This window comes from Accipiter gentilis, chromosome 19 (assembly GCF_929443795.1).
Source record: "Accipiter gentilis chromosome 19, bAccGen1.1, whole genome shotgun sequence".
NCBI lineage: Eukaryota > Metazoa > Chordata > Aves > Accipitriformes > Accipitridae > Astur > Astur gentilis.
Genome location: NC_064898.1, coordinates 25,710,320 through 25,737,029, shown reverse-complemented (window position 1 = coordinate 25,737,029; position 26,710 = coordinate 25,710,320). Strand labels below are relative to the sequence as shown.

Sequence of the window (26,710 nt, the reverse complement as noted above, 5' to 3'; positions counted from 1 at the left end):
CACTCTGCTTGACAGATGCCAGCAGGCCAAAGAATACACAAACAGCTGCTATGCAGTCTTGGTCATCTGCAGAGACATCTGACATCTTTGCAGTTATGTTTTATGACTTTTAAGTACCTCAGGAGCCAAACAGTTGTATGGAATGACCTAAGAAGGAGTGAAATTGAGCGTGCTGCCATGGCTTTCTAAATTATGCTACTTGTCCTGTCTGAACACCTTCTGTTGTCACTAAACATAGGAAATGACTGTCTATTGCATTACTGTGTCCTCATAGAAAATGGGATCAAAATTGTATGCTGTGTTTGTAGCTACAAGCGATAGGTCTGATCCTGAAATAATTTCCTGGAAACTATTTCTGTGATGTGGAGTTATACCTCAAAATTGTCTTTTTCTGGAGCTCAGCTTCATCGTTATTGAGAACTTCAACCATGCCAGAAGATTGTACTTACTAGTCAGTTTTTGTCTTGATGTTTAATTTAGGTAGGGGTCCTAGAAGTAGCTGTTTTGAGCCAGGATTGTTGTGAAGATCTGCTGGCATCAGACTTGATCTGGAAACAAAGTCTGGGTGCATCCAACCTCTTATATCATAGCAGCACTGCAGTGCTCAAAACTAGCCGTAATTCTCTGGGCGCTGAAAACTTAAAGGCCAGTTTCATTTCATTGCTGTAGCCCACGTGGGAAGTACAAAGGTATGAATAATAAAGAACACGTCATCTTTCACTGGGATGAGGCAGTCTTGTAGCAACTGAAGAGTTGTATCAGGCATGAAATGCAGCTGCCCTTGTTGGATCTTCAGAATACTTCTGGATTCCTTAAGGATGCAGTGCCACGAGTGGGTTTATCCTCATGCAGCTTCTCTACAGCTAAAGCTGACATGCAAGTGCAAGGCCAAAGGGCTGCAGCACTGTGTGTGGTGAATGTTAACGTATCTGCATGGCTTGTTGATTGAGTCTTGAATTCAAACCAGCAGGTTGGTTTACCCCAGTTTGGGATGCTTTTAATTAGTTTAGGGAGCCAAATTTCAGAGAAGTGGAAAAGTTAAGAGTCAGGCCAGATGTACTTTTAATCCACACATGTTCAAGCAGTTAATTTGATATGTTGGTGTTGTATTTTTAGGCATACTTGTTAGCACTGATAAAACTTCCATTATATTGTGCGTGGTTCACATGGTGTTGTCATGCCGCATGAGTTACTGACAGCATAAGGTCTGGTGTAAAAAGTTTCATTTCTCAGGCCTGCCAGTAAAGCAAAGGTTGTATCAAAGCCTTTTCTGCTACAAGACTGCTTCCGAATTGCCTTTCTCAGTGTGTTGTCTTTCAGTTCTTTTACCTGTGACAAGCTGGATTTGCAAAGAAGTAGATAGTGTTGCTGAAGAGGCATGTGGATAACTTTGGAGCATTTGGAAACAGCTTGTGGAATGAGCATGGTCTAGAAGTGGTCCTCACTACTGTGGCCTTGCTCCTGTTTTGAAGAATGGGAAAATCAGAGTTTCAGCTCTAATAGACTTAGTGTAACTAAAGGTGGTTGTTGCTTTGTGCTTGGTAACATATAAGGTACTTGCAATAAAGCAGTCTGAAAAATCATGACACAAGCAAGTAAAGAATGACTTTTCACTGACATTAACATCTCCCAACTCAATCGAGAAGTCTTTAATCATATTTGGTACTTCGGCTGAGATAATAAAATGACAGCTTTGGGAAGAAATCTTGGCAAACTTAAATCAGATGGAGGGAGATGGTTTGTTGAGAAATCTAATATCTGTCAAAGTAAAGTTGATTCTTTGTGGTAGATTGAGTGTGTGTTAAGTGTTCAACTGTATTGCTCAAAGAACGCTTTTTGCCGTGAACTTATCCTGAACTGTATTTTTACGTTCCACATTCTTAAGGATATTTAGCTAGAATCCTGGCTTATTTTATTCTTGATCACCAAAATAATGCTTTTGCCTTCTTGGGTCAGCAAATATTCCTGTGTGTAGATTAAGAATTAGATCAGGTGTTCTTTAATAAATTTAGATACTGTTAACACTGTTTCTGGGAACTAGAAGCTCCTGGCCAGTCTGAGAAAGCAGATTTTGTTTACTGCAGTAGATGAGACCACTGACTCCAGACATCTACAGCTGAGAAATGTTTCTGTGAAGACATACTAGTCTTAATTTACTCCCATTGGAGCACTATCCTCCTGATGAGATTATTTTTCAAAACATTACTTCATTTTTCAATAAGCGGGGACTTGACCTGTATAAAGTGTCCTCTAGTTAAAAATGATCCTTCAGTGGCAGGGAGATTTAAAGATCTGATAGCGAGCTTGTCTGCTCTGTCCTTTCAGATAGTCCTTGTGTTGTGATATCCATCATGGCTTGTATGTAGCAAGCCTTGCATTCAAGCTGAAATAAATCACAGAAATGCACAATTTACAAAAAGCTATCAGTGTCGCTTGTTCCGTGGAGTGCTAGCTGTGTTTTTGAGGTGTTTGAAAGCATTACTTGCTGAAGTAGTATAATGATACCCTCTTGTATAAATTGGTGACTGTCTTATCGAGAACTGCCTGACTTTCATAATCTGGGTCTTTTGCTTTCTTTTCCTGTATACAGCCTGTACATATTGAAGCTATTGTACATTCTCCAAGAGCAAGGTCACAGCAGTTACACTTCTTAATAGAAAGATGGCAGTTCTTCTGCTTTCGATTATCTTCTTGTTGAGCTATTCAGATAGGCATTTTGAAAATACATTTCATAAAGTTAAACTGCCAATGTTATGTTTTCCCAGTAAACTAATTATCATTGTATTGTGTAAAGCTTGAATGAGGATATGCTTTTTCCCTTGGCAGTCTGTATTTTTGTCATCAAGTTTGTTTTACAAGTGTAGCTTTTTCTCTCAAGTAGAAACTAAAACCCATATAGTAATCAAATCTGAATACACTTGTGATTCATATTCATGTCTTAATCTCATCTCTAACAAAGCAAAGTGCACACTTGTAATTCTTTTTTTTTCTGCCTTTTCATTTGATGTCAGCATTGCTCGCCAGGTGGGGATCTTAACTTTTTTGCTTGTTGGCAGACTAGTTAGCTGTTCCTGGTAGGCTAGTAGTCACCCTAAGGTCAGTTCGTGGCCTCCACCATCAACTGGTAGCTTGATCTAAAAAGGATCTGAAGTGCTCTGTGTTGCATTTCTATAATTGAGAAGTCTGGTGGTGACGGCAGTTTCATAGTGTTGTGTTTTAGTTGTGTTCCTTCCAACAAGCACTCAGTTGCTTGGGTCTGCTACTTAAGATCTGTGCTGGTCTCTGCTCTGAAGCTGATGTAACCATGGAGCAGCTTATCTGAGAAGGAGACGGGTTTTGAAGGAGTGCAACCAAAGCTTCTTGTGCCTTGGTCTTCTGGTGGAGTGCTAAGAGGTTGGAAGTGCTGGGCATTTTGGTGGCTGTGTCTTTTTTTCCTAATACTTGACTCAAAGTGTCCTGGGGAATAGTGATTTCAGGTGAGCTGGCTGGACAGTGGTAGTCCTTCTCACTTAAAAGGCTTTCAAGGTTTGCGTTCTTCTGGTTCAGAAAAGTCCCAGCAGTTTTCAATAACATAAGCTTTCTTCTCTGGATACAACATTCCTTTAAAACGAGCAAACAGGATGTGGTGAGGCTGGAGGGAAAACACCAGCTCCTTCCGCCCCTGCCTGCCCCCCTCACAGACCCCCAAAAGGGCGTGAGGTTGAAATAACTCAAACTTCAGTAAATATTTAAACCTTGTTCTTGTACACTCCTCATAGTTCAGTCATATCAAGCAAGAACTTGTGACTTTTTCAGCTCACTGTTGTATCTGGATTGGGCTATTTAGTTCTGTCGTTGTATAGGGTGTCCTATCCGTGGGCTTAAGCTTGAAATTCATCATTTTCTAAACGGCCATATTTTTTGGTAGTCTTGTGTGAGGCACAGTTGTTCCCTGGATCTGATGGATGACTGCTATCACACCAGTGACTATTACAGTCACAGAAATTATATCAGTTCTTTATCTGTATAATAGTGAATAATTGGGTTTCAGCTGCATTCTGCCAAGTCTGCTCTACAGGAATCTTCCTACAGTCATTCTGCTTACTGTCCTTGAAAATAAGAAGTGAAGGAAAAAGCCATGTCAAGTTTGTTCTCCCATGGCTGCAGTTGGGCAGGATGTATCAAAGGTACTGCGAATATGATGTGAAAATGCAGTGGTATCGGCTTTGTTTAGTTGGTGGACTAAGTTTCTGATCTTCAGTTAACTACTGGATAATTATTTGTTCTTGAAACATAAATGTCCTTGCTGTTAATTTAGCTTGCAAAGCTACAGATATTACCAGTCCTTGAACTTTTCATCACTTTGAAAATTAAGGTTATCTAACACAGTTCCAAACTAGATTTGGAATTTTACTTACATTTGCCAAATGGGATGTAATATGCTATTTCAATTGTGCCACACTTCAGCCTGTGGAAACAGTTAGATGTGATGTGTAAAAATAATTATTTTACTGACTTCTTCCCTAAAGAGCTTTCTGAAGTAGAGATTAAACTTTGAGACTTTAATATAATTTGGGATATGGCAGAAGTCTGAACAGAAGAGAGAATAAAAGATCTAAAACATATGGTGTAATACCAAAGTAGAAGCAGGTGAAAGCAGTTAAAAATGAAGCAATTTCTTAAGCTTTAAAAATAGTTTGTATTAAAGACAGGCGGTTATAGACAATAAAAATTGGCCACCAATATATTGGTACATATGTGATTTTTCTGGATACAGAGGAGTTCATAAATCACAGAACACAACAGTAAATGTATTTGGACTTGAATTCATAAGAGATACTTGAGGTCTGAAATAAATGTATGGAATAAGGATTCCTTCAGCTTTTCCTAACAGTTACCATCTGACTGAACCAAGAATCTTGGGGTGATTTACTGCATGTTCATCAAACATTGAAGTTACTATGTAAAGCAGCTAAAGATTAGCTGAGGATATAAAATTAAACAAGATCTTGATGGCTGATAAGTACTTGCCTAAGATCAGCTGAAAAAGGTGGAAGAAGAGTTCTTAGTGGTTAGGATAGGATATTTAGCACAATTTATTTATGAGCTGTAAGAAGGGTGGTCTAATGCTTAAAACACTGAAATTGGGCTAATCACATTTTTAGCTTTGAAACATACCTCTCATTTTCCAGAATCAGTATCTGTGGGCAACATAAGCGATCTTTAAAAGAACTTTTTTCTGTAGTCAGTTTTTTGATTTTTAAATACATCAGTATTAGTGAGCAGTTTTGGTTGGAGACACTTTAGTAGCAAGCTTCCTGCCCATGCTGTCTTACGAAAACCAGTGGTTTAGTCCCTATATTAAAAAAAATTAGTAAGAGATGGGTCAACCCCCTTTCTTTTATTAAGTAGTAACTAATATTTTTTATAAGGGAAAAAAAACCCCACCAAACATGACTGATCAGGCTGTCGGCATCTCACCTTAAACTGCAAATAGGAAAAAGAAGAATCCTTGCAAGAGGCTTTTCATCTACCCCTGAAATTTCTCAGACTTACTGTCATCAGTGCATAAGCATAGTGTCCTTTGTTATGCTTTGAGTCATAGAAAATAAGACTGAAATCAACACTGCAAAGTAATTGAGACAATCTTCTTACCCCAAGGAAGGATGAAGTTTATCTAGAGGGAAGTGTTACCATAGCTGAGAATACAGGGCGGTTTGAACTTGCCTTAGAGACAGTACATTAGACTTCTTTGTGCCTGTAGCTTTATGACTATAAGATGTTCTGCTTGTATCTGGATGAACAGGTAGTTTCAGCAACATAGAGCGATGGCTGGTGGTCTCCTGGGGCACACTGCGAAGCTTTTGAATCAGATTGCTGTAGAGATGTCGTAGAGTCGCAGTCTACTTCCAGCAGAAACGTCTTCAGGCCTGTTAGGTTCAGCTGGCAAAGGCATTCATCGAAACTCCTATCTGCTCATCCTGTACTGCCCCCAGACCACAAATGTGTTTAGACACATTCAAGAATACATCTTGAACTGAAAAATGAAATTTTCCTTGGTTTAACACTGATATTTCTGTTTAGCTGTTTGCCTCTTAATGACTCAGCTGGAGTGGAAACGATGGCTACCAGCCACCATTAGTTTTCTGTATTGACTGGAAATGTGTATCTTGAGTTTCTTTTCTTTTCTAGAAAGACTTTTAAACCAGAGTTGACAATTTAGTACCCTGTCCACAGTCTTTGTACCCTTAAAAATGTGATTTACTGCAGTAAGATTATACTTTGCTTTTCAGTTTCTTAGAGGTACGTGTGTGTGTTATGTCTAAGATGTGTTCTACTTGACTAAATACCACGTTATAAAAAAAAAACCTCTTTAAAGACTAACTCCAAAGTAACAGCTCCTTAAGAGTCCTGTTGATGTAGTTGGATGCCTGTAAGCTTGATACTGATCAGAATGGTATTTCTTATGCAAATGTTCAAACTGACTATTCTAAAAGGTAACATTCAAAGTGTTGTGAGATCCCTGAAGAACTCAAAATTTAATTCTGTTGTTGATGGTAGGGTGCTGGTTCTGTAGTTTCAAGTTGGAGAATAGGTAGACTTTCAGCCCTGTCTTTTATTTAAAAGGCTGACTTGAGGTTACTTTTCCCCATCAGAGTAACTGTGAACAAAGCACGTAACCTTTGCCTCGCTTTTTTTAGTTTAAACCCTCCCCGAAGAGTTGTGAAATGAGGCTTAGTACCGTAGAAACTTTCACATAGAGTCTACAGCATAAAATCACACTGATGTTGACACTTCATTTAGCCACTCCTTTTAGCTGGGATTTCTTCCTTTTCCACCCCTGTTTACCTGGGCAGTTTACAAGGAAATTAGAGATTTCTTCCTTTTAGGCTTGCACTAGTCTGTATTCTGATACTTGAGTGCACGCTTTGATTTGTCAGTCTCATTTGAGTTTCTTACAAGTAGATATATTTGGATATGTAGATCAGCATTACTCTAAGCCTTGACCTGCTCATGCTTGTTTGCTTACTCATTGCCTATCAGTAAAATCTCCTTATGTGCAAATAGACTGAAAATCTGTTGCCTTATGTACTTCAAAAACCCGTTCTTTGTTCTTAGAACTGCTCGTGGTTGGTGGCACCCAGTTGTGTTAAACACAGGATTTCAGTGCTAAGAATAGTATCCTATTTGAATATTAGGTGCTTTCAATGGAAGAGGAGAGTTTCTTGACTAGCTGTTAGTAATGTGCTCCCTTCCAACTTCCCTGCCAGTTTTTCTTGGATAAAGTTGAAGCTGAAGAGTTCTTCATCCAGCAGCTGACGTCTGCTTAGGAAGTGTGGCAGTAATTAGTAGGGGATAGGTTGAAATAAAGCGGTTGATGTTGACTTGTTGGAATTAAGATTGCGGGTGGAGAGGAGGTGCTTATTCTTGGGAACCCTCCAAGCAGGAGAGATGGGAGAGAGGTACAGTAGGAGCAGATGAGTTGCTATCTCTATTCTAATCTCTGCTAAAATGAAATTATTCAGAGATCATTAGAAGTGCCTTGTAAACTGTTTCTATGATTATTTTTAATTTTTTAATTTTATTTTTTTTACTGTTGTCCATGAGAAATGTCAATCAAAACCTCTTCTTCTGAGACTGGGAAAACTTTGCTTTTGAATGTATTAGTGTTAGTATAAGTCTCATGTGTGCTTTGAGGCTGTAAGCATGATATTGTTCTGGTTCACTATGGAAGAAACTATTCTGTCATTGTGGTATCACAAGTAGAAGAATTAACTTTTGCCCAAAGTAACATGCCATGAAAGGGGAGGTGAGCTATGTGTCTAAAAATGTCATACATGTGTATGTTTTGCAGTTTATTATGCATTTGTCTCTGTTCCTGCAGCATGGTACAGCTAGGTAACACTGGTCATCTGACTTGTATCCCAGTGAGTCCTATAAAAGAGAACACATGACTCAAAGAAATTAATAAAAACTTTGCATTTGTCACAGTCCTTCAGGATTGAATAAGCAAAACATAAAACTTCCAAAACAAACATAAGCTTTTAAGATTGAGAATCCTCTTTACGTTATCTTAGATCTTAAAGGCACATATTGACCATCTGGTTAAAATCAGTCTGGTGTGCAGTTTGGATCACTCTTACAGAGTGTTCTCCACCTTCTGAATTCAGTGGGACTTGTTTAATTTCGGCATCTTTGGCACAATTGTCATAGATCCTACAGCTGCCTTTCCACGTGCCTGCTAGCTTGTTCATCCCTTTATCACTACTCTTCGTTGTGCTTTTCACCAACACAGGCTCTTACCATTGCTGATGTATCAGATGTCTGAAGGGAAGCAAGAATAGCCTTGAGTTACAGTGGAAACACGAGGTGCAGAAACAACTCCAAATGGGGTTAACCTGTTATAAGTTACTAAATGCTGTGGTTTTTTCTTGCATCAAGTTAATGTTCTCTGAACTAAGATCTTCTTTATGAGTCACTGTTAAAGTTATTACTGCTGTATGCCAGCTAGGCAGTGCGCTTTATATACAGAAATAGAATATCTACTGTAAACTCAGGGTGTATTAGGGCTGTGTTTTAAGAAGTCTACACACTATTAAAAAGTAATATTCCATAGTCACAAGATAAATATCAAGATATTTTTACAAGGGCACACTTTGAACTTCACTGAGCAGAAGCAGTTTTGGTCCTAATTACTGCCTGCTAGCATGGTAGGTGTATGGTTTCCTCACAGTGTGTAAGTGTACTGATCTGAGGAGGACCAGCGCTCACCTTCTGACTGTGCTCAGAACAAGTTTCCTACTACTTGGTAACTTCTCTCAGATGATGTCTTCTGGTGATTACACAAGAGACACCTGTAGCTTGATTTTTTTCTTCTTTCTACTAAACATATCACACTTACTCCTTTGAATTTGTCATCCTAGAGTAAATATCTCTGTTCTGCTTTAAAAGAGCTTAATGATTTTTTTCCCCAAATGTATCAGCAAGAATGGAAACAAGGAAGGTACATGTTGGAGTAGAATGGGCAGGCAGATGCCATTTTGCATTTTATTGAGTGCTTCGTGATTATAAAAATACTAAAATAGTAGTTTTCAAATATATTTTTTGAGCAAGTATAACTAAAACCTTATACAGCAGACTTAAACTTTTTGCAGCATGCCAAAGTGAGAGATTTAGCTTACAGTCGTGCTTTTCTAAGGAGCAGGCAAGAAGAATTTCACTTAGGGAGCCAGCAGTTAAGGTTGCATTCAGTTATACTCAATGAAGCACTGTATAAAATGTCGTGGTTCCTCTCCTTTAAGTTTATTGCTTGTGACCAGGCTTAATGGGCAAGCAAGATAACACAAAGAAAGAGATGTGAAAGTTGGTAATATTTTTCTCTGAGTCATAAATGTGCATGCACAAAGACATCCACTAACATTTTTCAAGACTTTCATGTAAATGATTATCTTATGAAAGCTGACACGAGGATGTATGTAGTTCAGAGTCTTTCAAGATTAATTAGTGGAAGTTAGAGGACAAAAGTGTGAACATTAGCAAAGAAGCAGGGCCAATGTGATAAACAGAAAAGCTTAATCTTTACCACTTAGAAAAACTGTGTGGGAGATGGTAGCGAGCACTGTAAAACAGTTTTTATCCTCTCTTCTATACTGTATGTATCGAAAAGCTCTGTGTCTAATAATCGAATACATGGTTCCCATTACTAGTGACTTAATGAAATACTATCTTCCAGTGAAACATGGCTTGTGTTCCTAATGGTGCTTTTATTGTCAAGCTTGAGTTAGTTTTATTCTGTTAATTGTAAAGGTATCCTTTTAAAGCTAAATCCTGCTCTATTTGGGTAGTGTAATTGTAGATATGGAAATGAACTCCTTTTGATTTGTATTTTACGCTTAGGATAATGCGTCGTGGAATTTTTGCAGCATGTGTTCATTTTGAAAGGTTTTATTTTCTTGCATGGGGAACTCGTTGGATTTATAGATCTATTAAGCAAGGTGAGCTAGATATATACTATTCATGGTGATTTTTATATTCCTCAACCAGAAGTGACCTAGTGATTTTGAAAGTAGCATAAAACTTAAAGCTGACATCTTAATATTTGATCTGCTGTGATCATGACCTGTTAACCTTTAGCTTTAATGGTGCTGTATAATTCTCCTTAAAAGTTGCAAATGTACTCTACTGTGGGGCTGATTGATGATAAAATACACTTTCTGTAATCACCCCTCTAGAATGTGTGTTGTTTCTAGTAGATATTGATCTCCTGTATTTGTTATCTTACGTTTGAGAGAGACTTTGGTTTCTGATGTAATGTGGGGTTTGTGCAGATAATACGCTCAGCATCTTGATTAGGAGCTACAGAGCATACAGTTCTTGAAAAGGCAAAAGCTCGTTTCATGGTGTAGTTCCCATAAACATAAAATCTAGATTGTACTGAGATTACTGTATTGACCACGATGACCTCATAACCTCTAGTGGTAAAGAAGAGTCAAAAGACAGTCCTAAGAAATGCAGTGTACACATATTAAAACTGTTTATGAGATTTGCTTCACTTAAGCAAAGTTTTCTAGAACATACACATAAATTTGTATTCTTTAGTGCAGACTGTCAAACAGTTTCAATACTCTAGGGACTAAAGTTTTGGTTCTCTGATCTCATGCAGTAGTTAAGACAGAAGTAAGCTGTGCTACTTTCCTATAAGGTATTTGCTGCATCTAGGTATTTAAAATTGCGAAAAATGCTTTATTTATTAAATAGGAGAAATAAACATTAGGAATATAATATTTACAAGGGCTGGCATGACCTATGACGCTGTAACTGACTCAAGCCTTTGGTGCATGTGTGAAGCTTGTTGAAAGGAAAGGAATCACTTACATTCTCTGACCGTTGTTCTGGTGTGATGGTAAGCGAGCCTGCAAATGTCTCCTGTATGTGAAGAGATTTGTGCTCTTTCAATCACAAAATAACAATCACAAGAGAACACCTTTCTTCAAAGTTTATTTCTATTTGGAAATGAGCTAACCAAATGCAAATGGCTGAATACAAAGGGATAACGTGGGATCTGGTGTTATGCTGTGTGCTTCTTAAAATATGCTTCACTAAATGAGAGGAATGTTGCAGCACTGGGAGGGTCATAAAGCATCTTTTAAAAACCTAAAATGATTTAGAAAATGTAATTCATTAGCTGAATTTTGACATCAGTTTTTAAAAGGCTGATTGACAGGAGTTGCAGAGGGTTCCTAAGTATATCCTGTGGAGAAGGGCTCCTGGGAGAAGTCAGCAAGAGAGGCTTTTTAAACCTTTACCTTCTCAGAAAAGGAGTCTGTGGCTTTTTAAAGTTTACTTAAGCATCTGAATAATTTCATCTCATGTGCCCTTTTTTCCCCCCTTTTTTTCTTTCCCATCAGATTTCCTTTATATCCAAAAGGAGGGGAGAAGCTTCAGTTTGAATATGGAGTATATCTTCTCAACAAAAATATAGCACAGGTTAGTACACTGAGATTTTAATTTTTTTTTATTTATATCTACTGTCTGCTTGGTGTCAGTATGCCGTGAGTGTACATCTCCTGTCTTGTCTGCCACAGAGAATAGCATCACATCTGAACTAGTGGGGGTTTTCTTCAAGTCATTGTTTTCACTTAACTTACAGCTTTGTGCTTGAGATTTTCTTGCATTGTGCTTAGAGAAAGGCTTGCCAGCTAATAATGAATCTTTTCGTTTTCAAATAGTCTATACACACTGTTTTGAAAATTGCAAATGTTTTCTGTTATTTTTATCCTGTCATACTTGAAGATCCATTCATGTCATTCTCATTGCTGTGTCTTTAATTTTGCTGTATTATTACTTTAACTAGTATTCTACCTCTATACTTATGATAAGAAAACACAACAAGCTGGAAAATCTGAAGTCTTGCAAATGTATGACTTTATATTAAAAAGTTCTCTGATCATCCTTACTTCCTTGCTCTTAATGTATTTTAAAAATAATCCTTTACTTTAGCAAATGCATGAGAGTTTACAAGTTCACAAGCTTGTATTTGAGATGGTACTAATACCTGCTGCTAACACATTTGGTATGGAATTCAGAAAATGTTCAAAAAGCTGGTCTGAAAGGGACCTGAGGAGGCCATTTAGACGATTGCCTAGTCCTAGGGCAGGGTCAGCTGCTCATACGCTATCCCTGGTAGATCTGTGTATAATTTTCCCTGAAGGAGAGGCTGTGATCTAAGTACTACTTAGTTCCAATGCTTGACTGTCTTGGCTATTAAAGTCTTTTCTGACATCTAATCGAAATCTGTCTTGCTTTTCGTTAATCACATAATCACTTATTATAATAATATGTTTATTTAAGTCTCTTCCTCTTTGCAAACTTTTATGCATTGAAAGATAACCTTTCATTTTTAAAGTGTTATCTCATGGGTCATGTCTCAACTTCTGAGCATTCTTGTTGTGGATTCAGATGGAGAATAGGAGACATCTTTCTTGTAGTGCCCAAAGCTGGATACAGCATGCAACTGTTGCCTTCAAAACATTGAGTAGGATGGGAGAAATGCTCCACAGGTCTTGTAATTTTTTTCCAGTTCATTATGTTCCGATAGGTTTGTACTCTCAACAGTCTAACATGGTGAATTTTGTGCCATCCCAAGTCTTCTGCACAGCAACAAAATAGTCCATTCTGAATTTGTGCAGGTGACTCGTTTAATTCATGTTTTACATGCTGTACCTTGAATGTATCCTTAAAGATGCATCTTTTTGTTTTTAATCATGTTTCTGATTTGGTGACGTAACTGTAGAAGATGGGGAAAGGTGGGTTGAGAACTCTATCTCAGCCTTGTGCTATCTGCATCTGAGCCTATTCTCTCTCCAGCTCACCTAATTAAAATATTGAATAGAACTGGGGTAAAGCCTAGACTCAGGTGGATCCCTGCTTTGCTAGCACTTCCATTTATAGCAGTGAAACATTGTTTTAACTACACGCAAAGAGTACTTACTTGCTCTGTATTCATTCATACTTATCAATGTCCCATTTCCCTGGCATGCTTGCGAGCATATTACACCATAAAGTGCCCAGAGTTATTTAAATTCCAACAGAAATGACTTTTTAGTTTCTAACCTGTTTGTGAGGCTTGAAATTAGATTGGTCTGACAGTTTTATTCTTGAAAAATCTTATCTTTTTTATGCTTAGTTTCTAGGGTTTTTTGTTTGTTTTTTTCCAGTTCTCTCTTCCACCACTCATTCCCCATTCCCTACCCCAAATTGAAGTAAAGCTTCTGAGTCTTTTTGTGTTGTTTGTTTTTTAAGCTTGGATTGCATTTACCATTTTCCAGACTTCTGGTATCTTGCCCATGCTTAGTGTATTTTGGAAGATAACCTCCAATGGCTCTGAAATTACTTAAAGGCTAAAATATCTTAAGATGAAGTTAATCAACTCCTGCTAATCTTGGAAATTCACTTAACCAAGCTGTTAATGTAACTTAGACTGTGGCTCTTTGTTGCTGGTATTAATAATGGCAGCCAGCTGTTCACACTTGACTTTCATAGGGAGGACCAGTGAGAGAAAGGGATTAAATACTCTTTTCCTTCAAATGCTTTGATAGCTTTCTCTCTCCTTTACTATCAAATCAATGCTTTCCTTAATCTCTACTTATGTAAATACATTAGTTCATTCTGTAACTTGTGAGTCGTGATGCCGCTTGCTTTGCTTTTCAGCCTTTCATGGTTTTGTTCCTGTGCTGGAGTTTGGTGTTCAGTTATGTGATGCAAGCACTCTGTGCTTCTTGATTGAGATTATGAAGTCTTCACTGAGCCCAAGTTGGTAGTCTTCCCAGTTCTTGTAGTCTGGGTTAGTTGGCACTTGTGCCTGTATGTAGTATTGGTTTTATAGGAACTGTCACCACTTCGCTTGTTTTCCTGTTTTTTTAAGACTTGTCATCTTTGAGTTGTTAGCCACTGTTGGACCTACTGAAATCTCTCGTTCTGATTTTGTTCTTGTCCTATTTCTAAAGGACTGTGAACAGTTGAACACATGGTCACTCACCCATGTTGCCTTCCAAGTCCTTGCAGTTGGTTTCTGAAATCACTGGCATGTGTTTAAACTCATAAAAGTAAATGAAGACTTTAAGTACGTATTTGTATAAAAAAAGTTTCCAAATTTACATGGGGTCACTGGTGCTGCTACAAGCTAGAGAAGTCAGTGGCCAAACTTTGAAGTGGTTTGTACAACACCAGTGTTTCACATGTTAATGCTTGAGATTGTATGCTGTTGAATATAAAAACATAATAAAAGTAAATCGGAATTTCTGGGAGGCTTCTACTACTTATTTAATCAGGAAAGTGTTACTGAAGTCCATATAAACTGGTGTAGTCATCTTTGTTTTGATATCCTTAGTCAAATATTGCAGCTTTTTATAGTTCTGCCAAGGGGAAATTCCATTGTGAAAGCAGAACAGGTAGATAACTTGCAGAAATACATCACAAAACTCCTGTACTCAGGGGCTGACTTGATCTAAAAACCTGAAATTGTTTGAATCCTTTATGTGCTCCTTTGGAGGCTGGAACTGTTGAATTTAAGTAGCTCTTAGAAGATCTTAAGGCTGCTTTGAGAGAACCTTTCAGGTGTGTTTAGTTCATGTGAATGTGTGAAAATAATTAAGTTTGGATGGAGAATGAGCAGCTGCCTCTTTTTTACCTCTAGACCATCACAACCTGTGAGGGAATCCTTTTAAGGCCCAAGGGTGTTGGCCTTAATTCAGAGAACCAGTCCTGCAAACTATTCTGTCATGAATAAATGCAGATCAGTTGCTTAATTCCCTCTGGGTTGCTGTGGGAAGATTGGAGGTGCCTAGGAGGAACAGTGCTGACTCTACTGGAGTGTTAAGAGAAGAACTTGGGTCTCCCATCACCTTACTTGAATCATTCATGCAAGTCTTGATCACTGTGGGTGAGAAACAAAGAGCCCAGAAAAACTTGTATCAACTTAAAAGAAATACTTGAAAGGATTTGTATAAGCTTCCCTGGTTTCACAGATTTTTATATTTTTGTTCCTTTCACAATTACCTGGAGTTCTGGCGACAAGGAGAAACTTGAGTGGGGAAGAAGTGAGACTGGGTTGATATTAAGTAAAATTGCTGAAATAAAAACTCTTCTAGAGATAAAGTGGTACTGTTTTGTAAAACAGCAGGATAATAACAATGAAAACCACATCTTGTACTCAGGAGAATTCAGCTGGAATTAGAAGCAGCTCAGTGCTAGCTTGGTAGAGCATTTATTTGGAGAAACTTGCTTTGCTGTTACATTCCGAAGTCAAAACAATGTGTGTTAATTCCGAGAGTTCATAATAACTTCCATCTGTATGTGAGCACAAATTGTTTCAATCCCCATATTTTCTATTTGTAAAATTGAATTGAATCCCTCACGAAGTTTGCAGAGTAGCTTTTTAAGTTGGATTATATTAGGTAAACCCATAAATTTCCAGTTAAGATTTCAGTTCTTTGACTCTAATGAATGTACAAGCATGTTATTTTTTTCAAAGGGAAATTAGTGACTTATGTCTAATAATATCAACAACAACAACAACAAAATCACTGCCATTCCAGAGCATTTTCAAAGGTGAAGCACAATACAGTTGCTAAAAATGGGAGGGAATTGCTTGGCTCTCAAAAGCATTAGGCACTGGGAGATCATTCAGTAGGTAGCTGGTCTCACAAACTCTGCAGCTGCCAAGTTATGGATGTGTGTGGAGTATCTGAGGAAGAGGAGGCTTTAGCAGGAGAATGAAATGAACTCCTGCATTCGTTTTCACAGCAGAGGAGTTGAGATTACACCGTGAAAACCGCCTGCTATAGTGGATGAATATTAGGAACTCCCTAGAGCATTGTGAGTTGGGTTTCTTTGTGGGTGATAAGCTGACACAGCATGGGCAAGCTAGCACCTCTCAGAGTTCTCATCGCTCTGAACATGTAATGCATGTGGCACACAGCTCAGCTAAGGCATAGGCATGGACCTTGCTAAGCTGAGCTCTCAAGTCCTCGAGTAGTGGTCTTGGCTCTCCAGGTTTTTTCCTATCAGTTCTTTAAAATTTTTTTTAACCTTAGAGTGTGTGGGGGTGAGAATACAGTGGCTTTAAGTTTCAAATCTCAAGCCTGTAGAAAGAAAGAAGCTTTATTGCTGTTTTGCTGTCTCTTCATTCCCAGAGCCTTGATTGCTTGGGCCTGACTTCAGTGTAGGCTCTTCATTACATATGAAGAGATGATCTTGTTTTAGTGACTGTCCTTGAGGTAAGTCCTCGGTGAGCATGTACACTGTCACTACTGGAGAATACCTGGCCTGAAGTTGTATACAAGATGATATTACTTGGTTTCTTTCCTGTATTGGTCATTATTTGTAACCCAAAGCCATTGAAGAGAGCATGATCATCTTGTTCATGAAACTTCTAATTCCTTTAGGTATTGCCAAGGTAGTCTCTTGCACGATACTTGACAGGCACTATTCCTCATCCAGTTGCAAGATTGCTTGGAGAGGAAATAATCGCGTTACAGCTGTAGACCTAGTTTCTTCTGGTCCCGGTTAGAAGGGGAGTTACTGCAGCTGTTTTCTTGCACGGAACAATCAGCTTATTCGCAGCTCTGAGCATTACATGATGATTTGGTATTTCAGTCAGCCACCGAAGGGGGTGGAAGTTAATTTGTCTCTTGATCTTCTGGATTTCTTATTCTGAGTCTCGGCTCAGCTTTGCCATGGAACCATAGGCCAGAACTATGATTGGTGCGAGACCCCTTTTAGTCTTGTTGCTGCTGTGACCTTGGTCACTGCCTCCCTCTGGCTTTAGGGGAGGTGGCCTCAGAAGTGGTTTTCTGTCCTTGTCTAAGTTATTGGCACTTGAAAGGAGACTTGCGAAACCAGGTATCAAATAGTTTGGACTGTTCTACAACTCCTTGATTTCCTAGAGCCAAGCTAAGGTGTGAATATGTCTAGTCTTACCCCAGTTCATTGCTGGTGTTTGTCAGGGAGGCTCTGCTGTTGGTGGCAGTTGGCACATACCTTCCAGGCATCACTCCCAGGTTTTGTGAAATCTCTTTGATTTGTTACGCTGCATGAGTTAAGGTTTGTTTTGGAGTTTTTTTCTGTTCGGGCTGAATGCGTGCTTACGATCGCCTCACAAGGCAAGGTTTCTCTTCTGATCCAGCCCCGATTTGTTTTGTCAGACAACTATTGAGTGATGTTACTTCTATTCACATTGGCATGATTTGCTCAGCCCTGGCCAAAGAATAGTTCTGCTTTCATCTGACAGTCATTAGCAACAGATGAACTTTGCTATTTGACATGAAAAAAATCACTCAATCTTTTGTCAGCTCCCCCAAGGATGTTTGTTTTCACATCAATGCAATACAGATCCAAGCAAGTTAACTTGTGTCTAGCCTTCCTTTCAAGTGTCCAGAGTTGCTGTGTCCACATGGTGGCAGACAATATTTACGTGCTTTATGTAACCTGCTAGGGATGTTGATCAGCCAATGCTACTCTTGTGGGAATGGTACTTTTTGGTTCAGTTGCTTGTCTAATACACGAGGTAAGTAACATTTACAGAAGCATAGAAGAAAAGCAAAATACTTCTTGACATATTCTAGTTGCAGTCAAACCGATATCTTTCTAATAGCTGCATGGAATAAAAGTTAAATGCTTATGTACTAGTGCCATATGTAAGAAACTAAACTGAAATTCAGCTCTTAAACGTGAAATGAGGCAAGATGTTCAGTTTCTGGCTCCATTAGACGATCAAACATGTGAGAAAATCAACTTTATAATAGAAACTATTAAACTTTTCCATGGGAAGTTGAGCGGCAGAAATGTTAGGACTAGAAATTTGTTTTGGCAATAAACACTACCAAGCAGAAGTGTCTTTAAGAGTTCTGTGGGTATCGGTGTAGATGCAGTGGTTATGATCCTTCAAGTGTAGGATACTGTGACTTGCACACTACGTCTTTTATGAGGCCCCTAAACTAAGATCATAAAATGTACAGTTCAGAAAGAATGCACTGTCTGAATTTGTGGCCAATTTAGCTGCATAGGGAAAAGTGTTCTTGAAAGAGCACAGGTTGAAGCCAGAGTCGAGTCCTCATCTTGTAAAGTGCCAAGCATTCATTTTAATGTTAAGAGGAAGGGACTGCACCTGAAAAACCACAAAGTACCTTCTCCAGCTGCATAGAGCCAAAACCTTTTAGGAGAACTTTCATTCCTGAAAGTCTCCTAGGGTAGCAATGGGCTGATACCTAGCCAGATCATTTAGAATTGGGGAATTTACATATGTTTTTTGCAAACTTGTTGGAAGGCTTTCTTTTTTTTCCTTTCCTATCACCCATGCCAAGATAAAATAGGTTGAAATGAGACTGGATTAGCTGTAACAACAGTCACCCTTTCATTCAGATGAAAGCCTGCCTATCCTTGCCTGTAGGCAATCTGTACTGATCAGCAAAGGCCAATGTTAACTTGCTCTGCGGAGGAGCAGGTCTTGGCTCTCCAACCTGTGCTGATCACCGCACCTGCAGCTTGAGCCCAGGCAGTGCTGGAGGCTGTGCTGCTTGCTCTGGTTGCAGAGAGGACGGAGCAGATGAGGTGGGGTGAACGTCGTTGGGTGGAATAGGAGAGGTGGCAGCACCAGGTTTGCCTAGAGTCACTTCTCCCAAAGAATTTTGGGGATCGCCCCCCTGCAAGCGTGCTCTGGGTGTTAGATCACTTGTGTACTGTGTAGCTGTCATCATCTCTGTGCGTTAACTCTTCAGCCTGCTAAGGTTTTTTTACAAAATGAGTATGTGTTTAAAATAGAACTGAAATTTAGTAATCGAAAAGAAAATGGATTCCTGATCTAGTTAAGCTGACATAAACACATGTGATTTGCCAACTTAAACTGCTTTGTAGTATATATAAGCGCTACGTTTTGAAATTGAAAGAGATAGGCAAGTGGGAAGTCTGTTATCAAGACATGGCACAATGTGTTAGTGTAGGGAAAAGATGTAGTGTATAATTTTTCCTAATGAGTAGGGTGTGTGCTCTGGAGACAAAGCTTGACTTTCAGATATAAAGTGTTAACACCTGTGGAATTCATGGACCTCATTTGTGAGCCTGTCTCTTCCTTCAGGAGCGTTCTCACTTTCTGCCATGTTGCCATCTCTTAATGTGGGGGGGGGGGGGGGGAAATCACGCTAAAATGCATATCATTTCCTGAAATCTTGCTTGCTTTGATACACAAAAATTACTCTTATCTGTCATTAGCAAGTGTCAAGCTGTGACTTTTTATTTTTGCTGACCTGCTGTTATTTTCACTTTGCCATCCACCCACATCCTTTGTTCTTCTGTTGTATAGTTTAATATGTATGTTTTGTACTCTGTGAGGCAGGGTTTGTCTCATACTTCTGTGCATAGGATTTGGCACATCGGGGCACAAATCCTGTTTTGAAAGCTTTGGTTATGACAGCTGCTTAATCACCCATAAATGCCTTTCAGGCTTATTATATACTGTGGTTGAAGTTTAGAGCAAGTTATTCTCCAACAAAAGGAATAGAAGTGTCTGATATGTATTGGCTTATTTACATTTTGATCAGTCCAGAACACTTGGAAATCCAGAGCTTTAAAGTATTTCATTTTTCAAGAGACTGGAAATACTAAAGGGACTATTGTATCTTTCTTTGTTTGTATCTATCTTGTTTGTAATTCATGTGAATATTTCTCAAGTTAACATTGTGTAAATAGAAAAAACAAGCTCTGGTTCAATTTAGCAAATAAAAGTTGCTTGTTGTCTTCAGGAAGGCTGTTGCTTAACAGACCTTGGTTTAACGTTCCCTGACCTCAGCTTTTAAGTTTGAAATATTGTCTATGATATGAGAAAAGATTTCCAGTATCGGTGTCTCTTAGTGCCATTTGGTGTTCACTGAATGATGGTGTTACCCTGATAGGAAGCAAGCCTTACACAGTTTAAACTATTAATTCTATATTCCTCAAATGAGAGGTTTTCCCTTTTGATTCAAAATCTAATCTTATTTAAAAGTCAATCTCCTTTGCCTACTAAAAGTAGCGTAATGGATACCTGGGAAGCAGTTCAGCTTAGGTGAAAAGTGGGTCTGGGAGCTGAGAATCCCCAAATTCTTCCTACATTTAGGTTCTGTGGCATGGCCTGAATCACTTGCTCTTTGAGTAATGTTTTCTCAAAGCAAGGGCCTTTTCACTTGAAGGAGCAGGTTTCACAACCTGGATGAATGCTTGAGAAAAACTGCCGAAAGCTCAATTTTACCTAGCTTAAAACAAGGGCTTTCCCAACATAGCATGAAAGAACAAATAGCTGAAAGACTTGGAGTGTGCAATACCTAATGGAGCACATTGTTCATGCACACTGAAATAATTCTGCAGGTTCCTTTCCTGCAACATCTTGAGGTACAAGGTAAAGCTGGACTGATGCCAGATGGGAGAATTGCCTGGTTTTGGAGTGGATTTATAAAAATCTGAAGGTAATGAACAAATGTAGGAAGAGTGAGTAGCACCATATGTAAATTTCCCAAAACTTATTTGGAAACTTCTACTATATTGCTATGAACTGTCATCAAGTGATAAAACCTCATCACTAGCAGAGAGGAGTTCACAGGCATATGCAGATGGCTGTGGATGCTCGTCCACCCCCTGCGCTGATGGAATAGCCCTGGTGCAGCCATGAAGCCTTTCAGCCTGGCTCTGTGCTATATTCACTCTGATTTCCAGCCAGGACAAGGTGGGTGAGTTCTCTGTACCTACCTGTGCACTCCTGACACTTGACCTTTTGGTGTATATAGGTAAAAAGTAAGCATCAGATGTTCTCATGCAACACAAAATTACGCTTGGGGAGCTAAATGCATAAAGAAAATGTGTTTAAGATAGGTGTACAAAATGTTACTTGTCTTTCTCCTTCTGGCTTTTGCACATCTGACCTTTTGTTCTGTGCCTGATGTAATGATTTTTAATACAAAAGCTCAGGATGAATGAGGTCATAGGAAGTAAGTGTGCCCATGTCTTATAATCCAATAAACATCACTTTGAGATACCGAGCTGTTTTAAGAAGTTCTGACCTGAACCTGGAAAAGTTATGCTGTATAGTTTCATCTCATCAAGCTATAATGCAACAAGACTACAGCTGAAGAGTAAACATGGTTTTAGTTATTTGAGTGCTTCACTGGGGAAGGAGGGAAACTGTTCTGAGGCCAGTAACTGCTCTATCTTCTAAATTGCTTTTTTTAATGTTCTTTTTGTAAAATGGTCATGGTATATGAGAGGCACCTTTATGGGCAAGGCGGCCCATATACTTTATTTTTATAACGAGCCCACAAACCACCAAATTTTACAGGAATAGTTTACTTATGTAAGTGGCTGTTTCCCCCAGCCTGTCTTTGACGATGGTTTCCCATATCCTTACTGGGATACCAGACTCGAACCATGAAGGCTAAAGTTTGAGATCTCTCTGGAGGGATATTGTGTTTACTCTCAGGAAGGGTTTCACGAATATGAAAAAGAGAGTCCTGGAGGAAACGCGGCTTTTGGCTCATCTAAATGTTTAGTTCTACAGTGTGTTCTGCATGTACTCAAACACGTACTCCTATTTCCTTATTTTCTTGTGGTCTATCTCCAATAAACACTATTGCTGTGAAACCAAAATCCAGTATTAAATATTGCCTATTATCACATTTCAGTTTTAAAAATTAGAAGAAAACTACTTCATAAATGTTTGGCAGAATATTACAAGTTGTTGAGCATTAGTGTCCAGGCTGCTGCTGTATTTGAGTAACGATCAGACTTTGTATTTTGGTGGATGTGAGGGGAAGAAGCAGCTTAATATAATTCTAAGGCAAATCAAAGAAGGTAGAAGACAATTAGATCTGTTATCAGATGAGAATATAGTTTCCCTGGTCACTGCCAAATCACTCCTGTACTTAGATTTCATGCATGAATTTCCCCTGCCTTTCAGATGGAAGTGAATTAAAATTCTCCAGGCTTAGAGGAGAGAGGAAAGGAGACAGGCTGTTCCTGGGGTAGCAAGAACCAGTGGGTGAGAGAAAGTTCCCATGTCAATTTGATGCAGTTTGTGAGAACTGGATCAGTTAGAGCTCCATGCAAACCTAATGTGTGCAGACACTTAGCCATGATGGCGAGATCGACGTCTCCTAACTGTAGCATCGACTGTCTTGGACCAGTGACTTTGCAGCATCTCAACTGCTAGTTATCACTTACAGATCAAAGTAAAAGAAGAGGAAAGTATCTTACTGATACCAGCTTCTAACTTGTAAGCGTGGGGGAAATCAGGCTAGTTTAGACTAAGCATGTTTTAAAAATAACAGTGTCATTGTAAGTAGGCTTTGAAGGGACAGCAGAAAACGAAGTTATCTCCTGTTACTGCTTTGATTGCTGTTTGTATGCCTTATTTGTTATTGCTAAATCAAAATTGTGATGGGAGTCCTTTAAGGTGGTTTTAATGAAGGCTTTTTTTAAGCACTCTGGGTCAGCTTTAGGAACTTTAAAGCATGTGCCCAATGGATTAATGAAGGACATGAGTCTTCAAGGATGTTGATGTAACTTGTTTTTCATGTTAGTTTAGTACTCTTAGAAGAATTGCAAAGTAAACATCTGCTTTTCAGGGTGGACCTCTGAACAGCATGGAAATCCACTTTGGGGAGAGAGGCAGGCGTTGGCATATCGACATACGAGTCAGCATTTCCATAAAAATAGCTGTGTATTTGAGCACTTCCTCGTGTTTGGATGAGGGCTGTCACTACTGTGGCAGTCCTCTGTTTGCTCCTTCTGAAAGCAAGATTGAGGACTTGAAGACTTGTTACAATCAGTGCTTGCTACGTTGCTTTTTTTCCTCTCCTACTTCCCCAAGAAGCTTTTTAAAAAAAAAAAAAAAAAAAAAAAAAAAAAAAAGCCTTGGTTAGACTTACTTCCAAACTGTGATAGATGTATACTGACAGTCTTTTAAATATGAAAAATGAAAATGAATTTTAGATGTTTAGTTTTGAGATATGCGGTCTAAAGAGCTAATTGATACCACAATGTATTTCACTGATGTTGCAGATTAAGGGTTTTTCAGTGAACCCATGTAGCTGTTCAGAGCTAGAACAACTAGCTAGATTTAATAAAACAAAGGCAAGCAACATGTTAAGAGTGCAAATAATCTAAAATTTTATAATTTCCCCCAAAAGGTATAAACACACACAACTGTTTATATAGCAGCAGGCATTATTTCACTGATCCCCCAAGGTTGTTTATATAGCAACAGGCATTGTAACAACACTTTCTGTTTTCATTATTGCAGTGCTTAGTCATCTGAATCCCAGCCAGTGCTCCTTCATACTCTGAAAAGTCATCCAGAATCTTGTAAAACAATTAACTATGTCATTTTATTAAAACTTGCATTTTATATTTCTGTCCCAGCATTTGATTCTCTAAAAACCTTATGTAAATGCTTGGCTTCTAACCAATACTGCGAACTTGATTGAAAGAACACTTTTGCTTCTATTTTTGTTTGTGGGTTTTCACATTTGTGGAGCAGATGTCCTTTTAAATGCTTGATGCTATCAAGCACAACTCCTTATTGAACTGAAAATAATTCAAAATTGCTCTTGACTGCTTTAGCAGTACACGAGCTTGCATAGTGTAGTAGCGGGTTGAGTCCACCTCTTGTATAGATAGACAGTGCTACAACACCGAGGACCAGTTGCCTGCAGTAGAGACTAAGGGAAGAGCAAATATGCTGGAGATTTCGATGTAGACTCAAGTATTATGCATAACATGTACTGAAGTGGCTGGTATTTTGAGCTTTATTAACACAGTCTGAGCTGGAAGACAGCTTCCACATGTCTTAGAACAAGATGGCTGGGGAAACAATATGGTAAATGATGAACAGAGGAGTTCATTCTGCACTCCCAAAAAAGGATATTCCAGTCCAGGTACTCTGTGGTTTCTGGCTGGAAGGTAAAGGTAAATGCTCGTACACCATTAGTCGTTAAATACTGTTACAGGAATTAGTATATGAAATGGGCTATTCTTCTTTGCACGTAAATGCAGGATATTGTTATTTTTCTTAAGAGGCAGTCCCTTAGTGGCAAAAGCCCCAATTTTGATCATGGGTGCAATCTGGTATTACCTGGAAATAGAAAGATGGCTAAATGGTTTCTTTTTAAGCCAGCTTATTTTAAAATACTTTAATAGTTCTAGTACTTCTTATCTCTTACTTTGTAAGAGAGTAACTGCTTTGTAGATTTGTATTTTAATACATTAACAAATGAGATAGCTAGACTCATCATGATTTGGTGAATGAATGTTTTATCATGGAATTGTTACCTTTAGGAAGGTGGTAACCTTTTATGTTGTCTGACATGATTTTAATTAAGTATGCTTGTCTGGTTGACAAATCACCTGGAAGATGCTTGGATAGCAGGAGTGGTTTAGAGATGCTCAGGGTGGAGCTCACTGCTGAGGACTGACAACCTCCTTCCAGTAGAAGTTCAAACCGTTGCACACAAGGAAATACAGGTAGAAACTGGAGCAGCTGAATTTTATTACTTTTTTTCATTCCTCTTACTCAAGAGTCTAAACCAATTATGCCTGCCTTGTTACAAATTAGCTGTAGCTGGGGCATGACAAACAAGGTTAATACTGTGGTTGTGTTAGCTGGAACAATTTTCTTAGTCTTTGGTGGAAATTAAGTGTTTACACAGTTTATTAGAAAGCGAATACAAGTTTTAAGAATAAATCTACCTTTCACTCTGAGAACCATTGTTTTAAATGCAGTTTATTTCAACATTTATGGTTTTCTGTGATCTTGGAATAAATAGCAAGTATAATATAAACTATCCACAGTATGATAGGCTGGTCTTCTGTAGAGGTAGAGCTGGCCTTAATATAAATTTAATATCCTCTTTCTTCAGATTCTTCTGTACAGGTACTTTCTGAAATTGTCTTAGGACAAACAAAAAACTCGGATTTTACAAAAGCAGTATAGGCAGTTACCTACTGATAGTTACAAATACTGTCTATCCTCTTTTCAAGGTCTTTTCATAATGTTGAAATTCTTTTAAGTTTATTACCCTGGATTTGCAGTGTCAGAGGTTTGGAATACAAGTTGTCTGAGAAAGGAATCAAATTTAATGAATCTGGAGTTGTTTTCTAAAATCTTTTGGAAACATGAATATGTGCTTTTTTTTAAAGTTACATTTGACTAGCTGCTTCTTTACATCTCTAGTGAAATAACTTGGAATTATGTCAGTTAACATAGAATCCGAAGTAACAAAGGACAGTAAAAAGTTGAAAGTGTAAGTTAAGGGAATTACAAAGTGAGAATTTTTTTTTTTCCCCCTTAAATGTCAGTACCCTTAAGTTCTTCTGTCTTGAACTGTTCATAATATATGATGCATCTCATCTGCTACATCTTGTTTCTGTGGAGTAAGTGTTTCTAGTAACTGGTATGAGAGCAGACTCTGACTCCTGTCTGAAGTGTCTGAGCTCTTTAGCTTATTTGTTTTCCAGTTCACGTTTACTATGTGGTTTTGTTCAATCAAGTAACGTTTCACACAGCACTTGGGAAAACAAAGCTGTATATAGGAGCTAAATATTAGTAAGGAAGTGGCAATTAATATTTTATTACTTGAACATCATTAATGATTTACTCACAGTCCCATGGAGAATACACGGTCATAAATGTGTACACAAATCTTGGACACTTGTTCACTCAAATTAAAACAGGCGCGTTTTCTTTGGATGGCCGGGTCTGTAATATCCTGAAGAAACAATCTAATCTTTAAATAAAATGCTGCTTTTGCAAATTATACTTGGTTCCTTTGGAAACTTAGTGTGGGGTGGGTGGAAATGGGTGATGTTTAGTAGCAACAACTGAAATGTGAACTCAGTTTCTTAAAAGAATCAAGACAGCACACGGCCACCTCTTTCTGCTTTTGCTGTCCTACCCTTTTAAATCTCATGAGCAAAGCAGCTGTCCTCTCCCTGCATGTTTCTCTTTTTAAAATTGATTTTTGATGTTCAAAGGTACTTGTATGAATCTGCTGTAAGAGGTCGCAGATGATGGTTATTACTGTCGTTCAGTGTCTTACTATTTATTGGATGAGGCGGAGTAACTATACCTATATGGGTGGTGGTGTCTGTTAAAAAATATTAAACTTAAGGAAAGGTGTATGAGAAATGCTTTACGGTTTGGGGTAAAAACCCCAGTCCTTACTAATGATGCAGCATCGTCAGCGGGTGAGAGTAGGAGGAAGAGGAGTTCTGCTCTTTTACTTAAAAGAGAAATCTTTTCCCCTGCCTTCCCGCTCCCCGCAATGCTCCTGTTTGCTGTGTGCTACCCATGTAGTGGGTTCTGTGACTCGGTAGAGGTAGAGAGATTTCTTTTTTGGGTGTATGTGAGACTACTGCAGACCGCTGCGAAGTGGGAGTTAACCTTGTGGCGTTAATCGGGAGGTAATTTTGGAACCAGACTAAAACCTGGGAAGTAACTCATGGCTATGATGCCTCATCTGGTTTTTAATTATTTTTTTTTTCTGTCATTAGAAGGCAGATGAGTTTTTCAGCAGCTTCTGGGTTTACTTGTAGGTTTGTTTCGTAAATATGTCATCATCTGCTTGTATTGATACAGACACGTAAGGGAATATTGCTTTGTTTTTAAGCTATTACAAAGCCAAAATAGAATGCAGTTTATAAATTTAAATCA

General features: G+C 38.5%; 1 protein-coding gene across 2 annotated transcripts in view; it reads left to right on the top strand.

Annotated features, from left to right (window-relative positions):
• Positions 1-26,710, top strand: part of UVRAG (UV radiation resistance associated) — a 95,071-nt gene that overhangs the window by 52,932 nt on the left and 15,429 nt on the right. For both annotated transcript variants that reach the window (XM_049822726.1, XM_049822727.1), the window contains one exon: positions 11,388-11,466. In XM_049822726.1, coding sequence (XP_049678683.1) covers positions 11,388-11,466 — 79 coding nt within the window. The remainder of the gene's footprint in view (positions 1-11,387; positions 11,467-26,710) is intronic.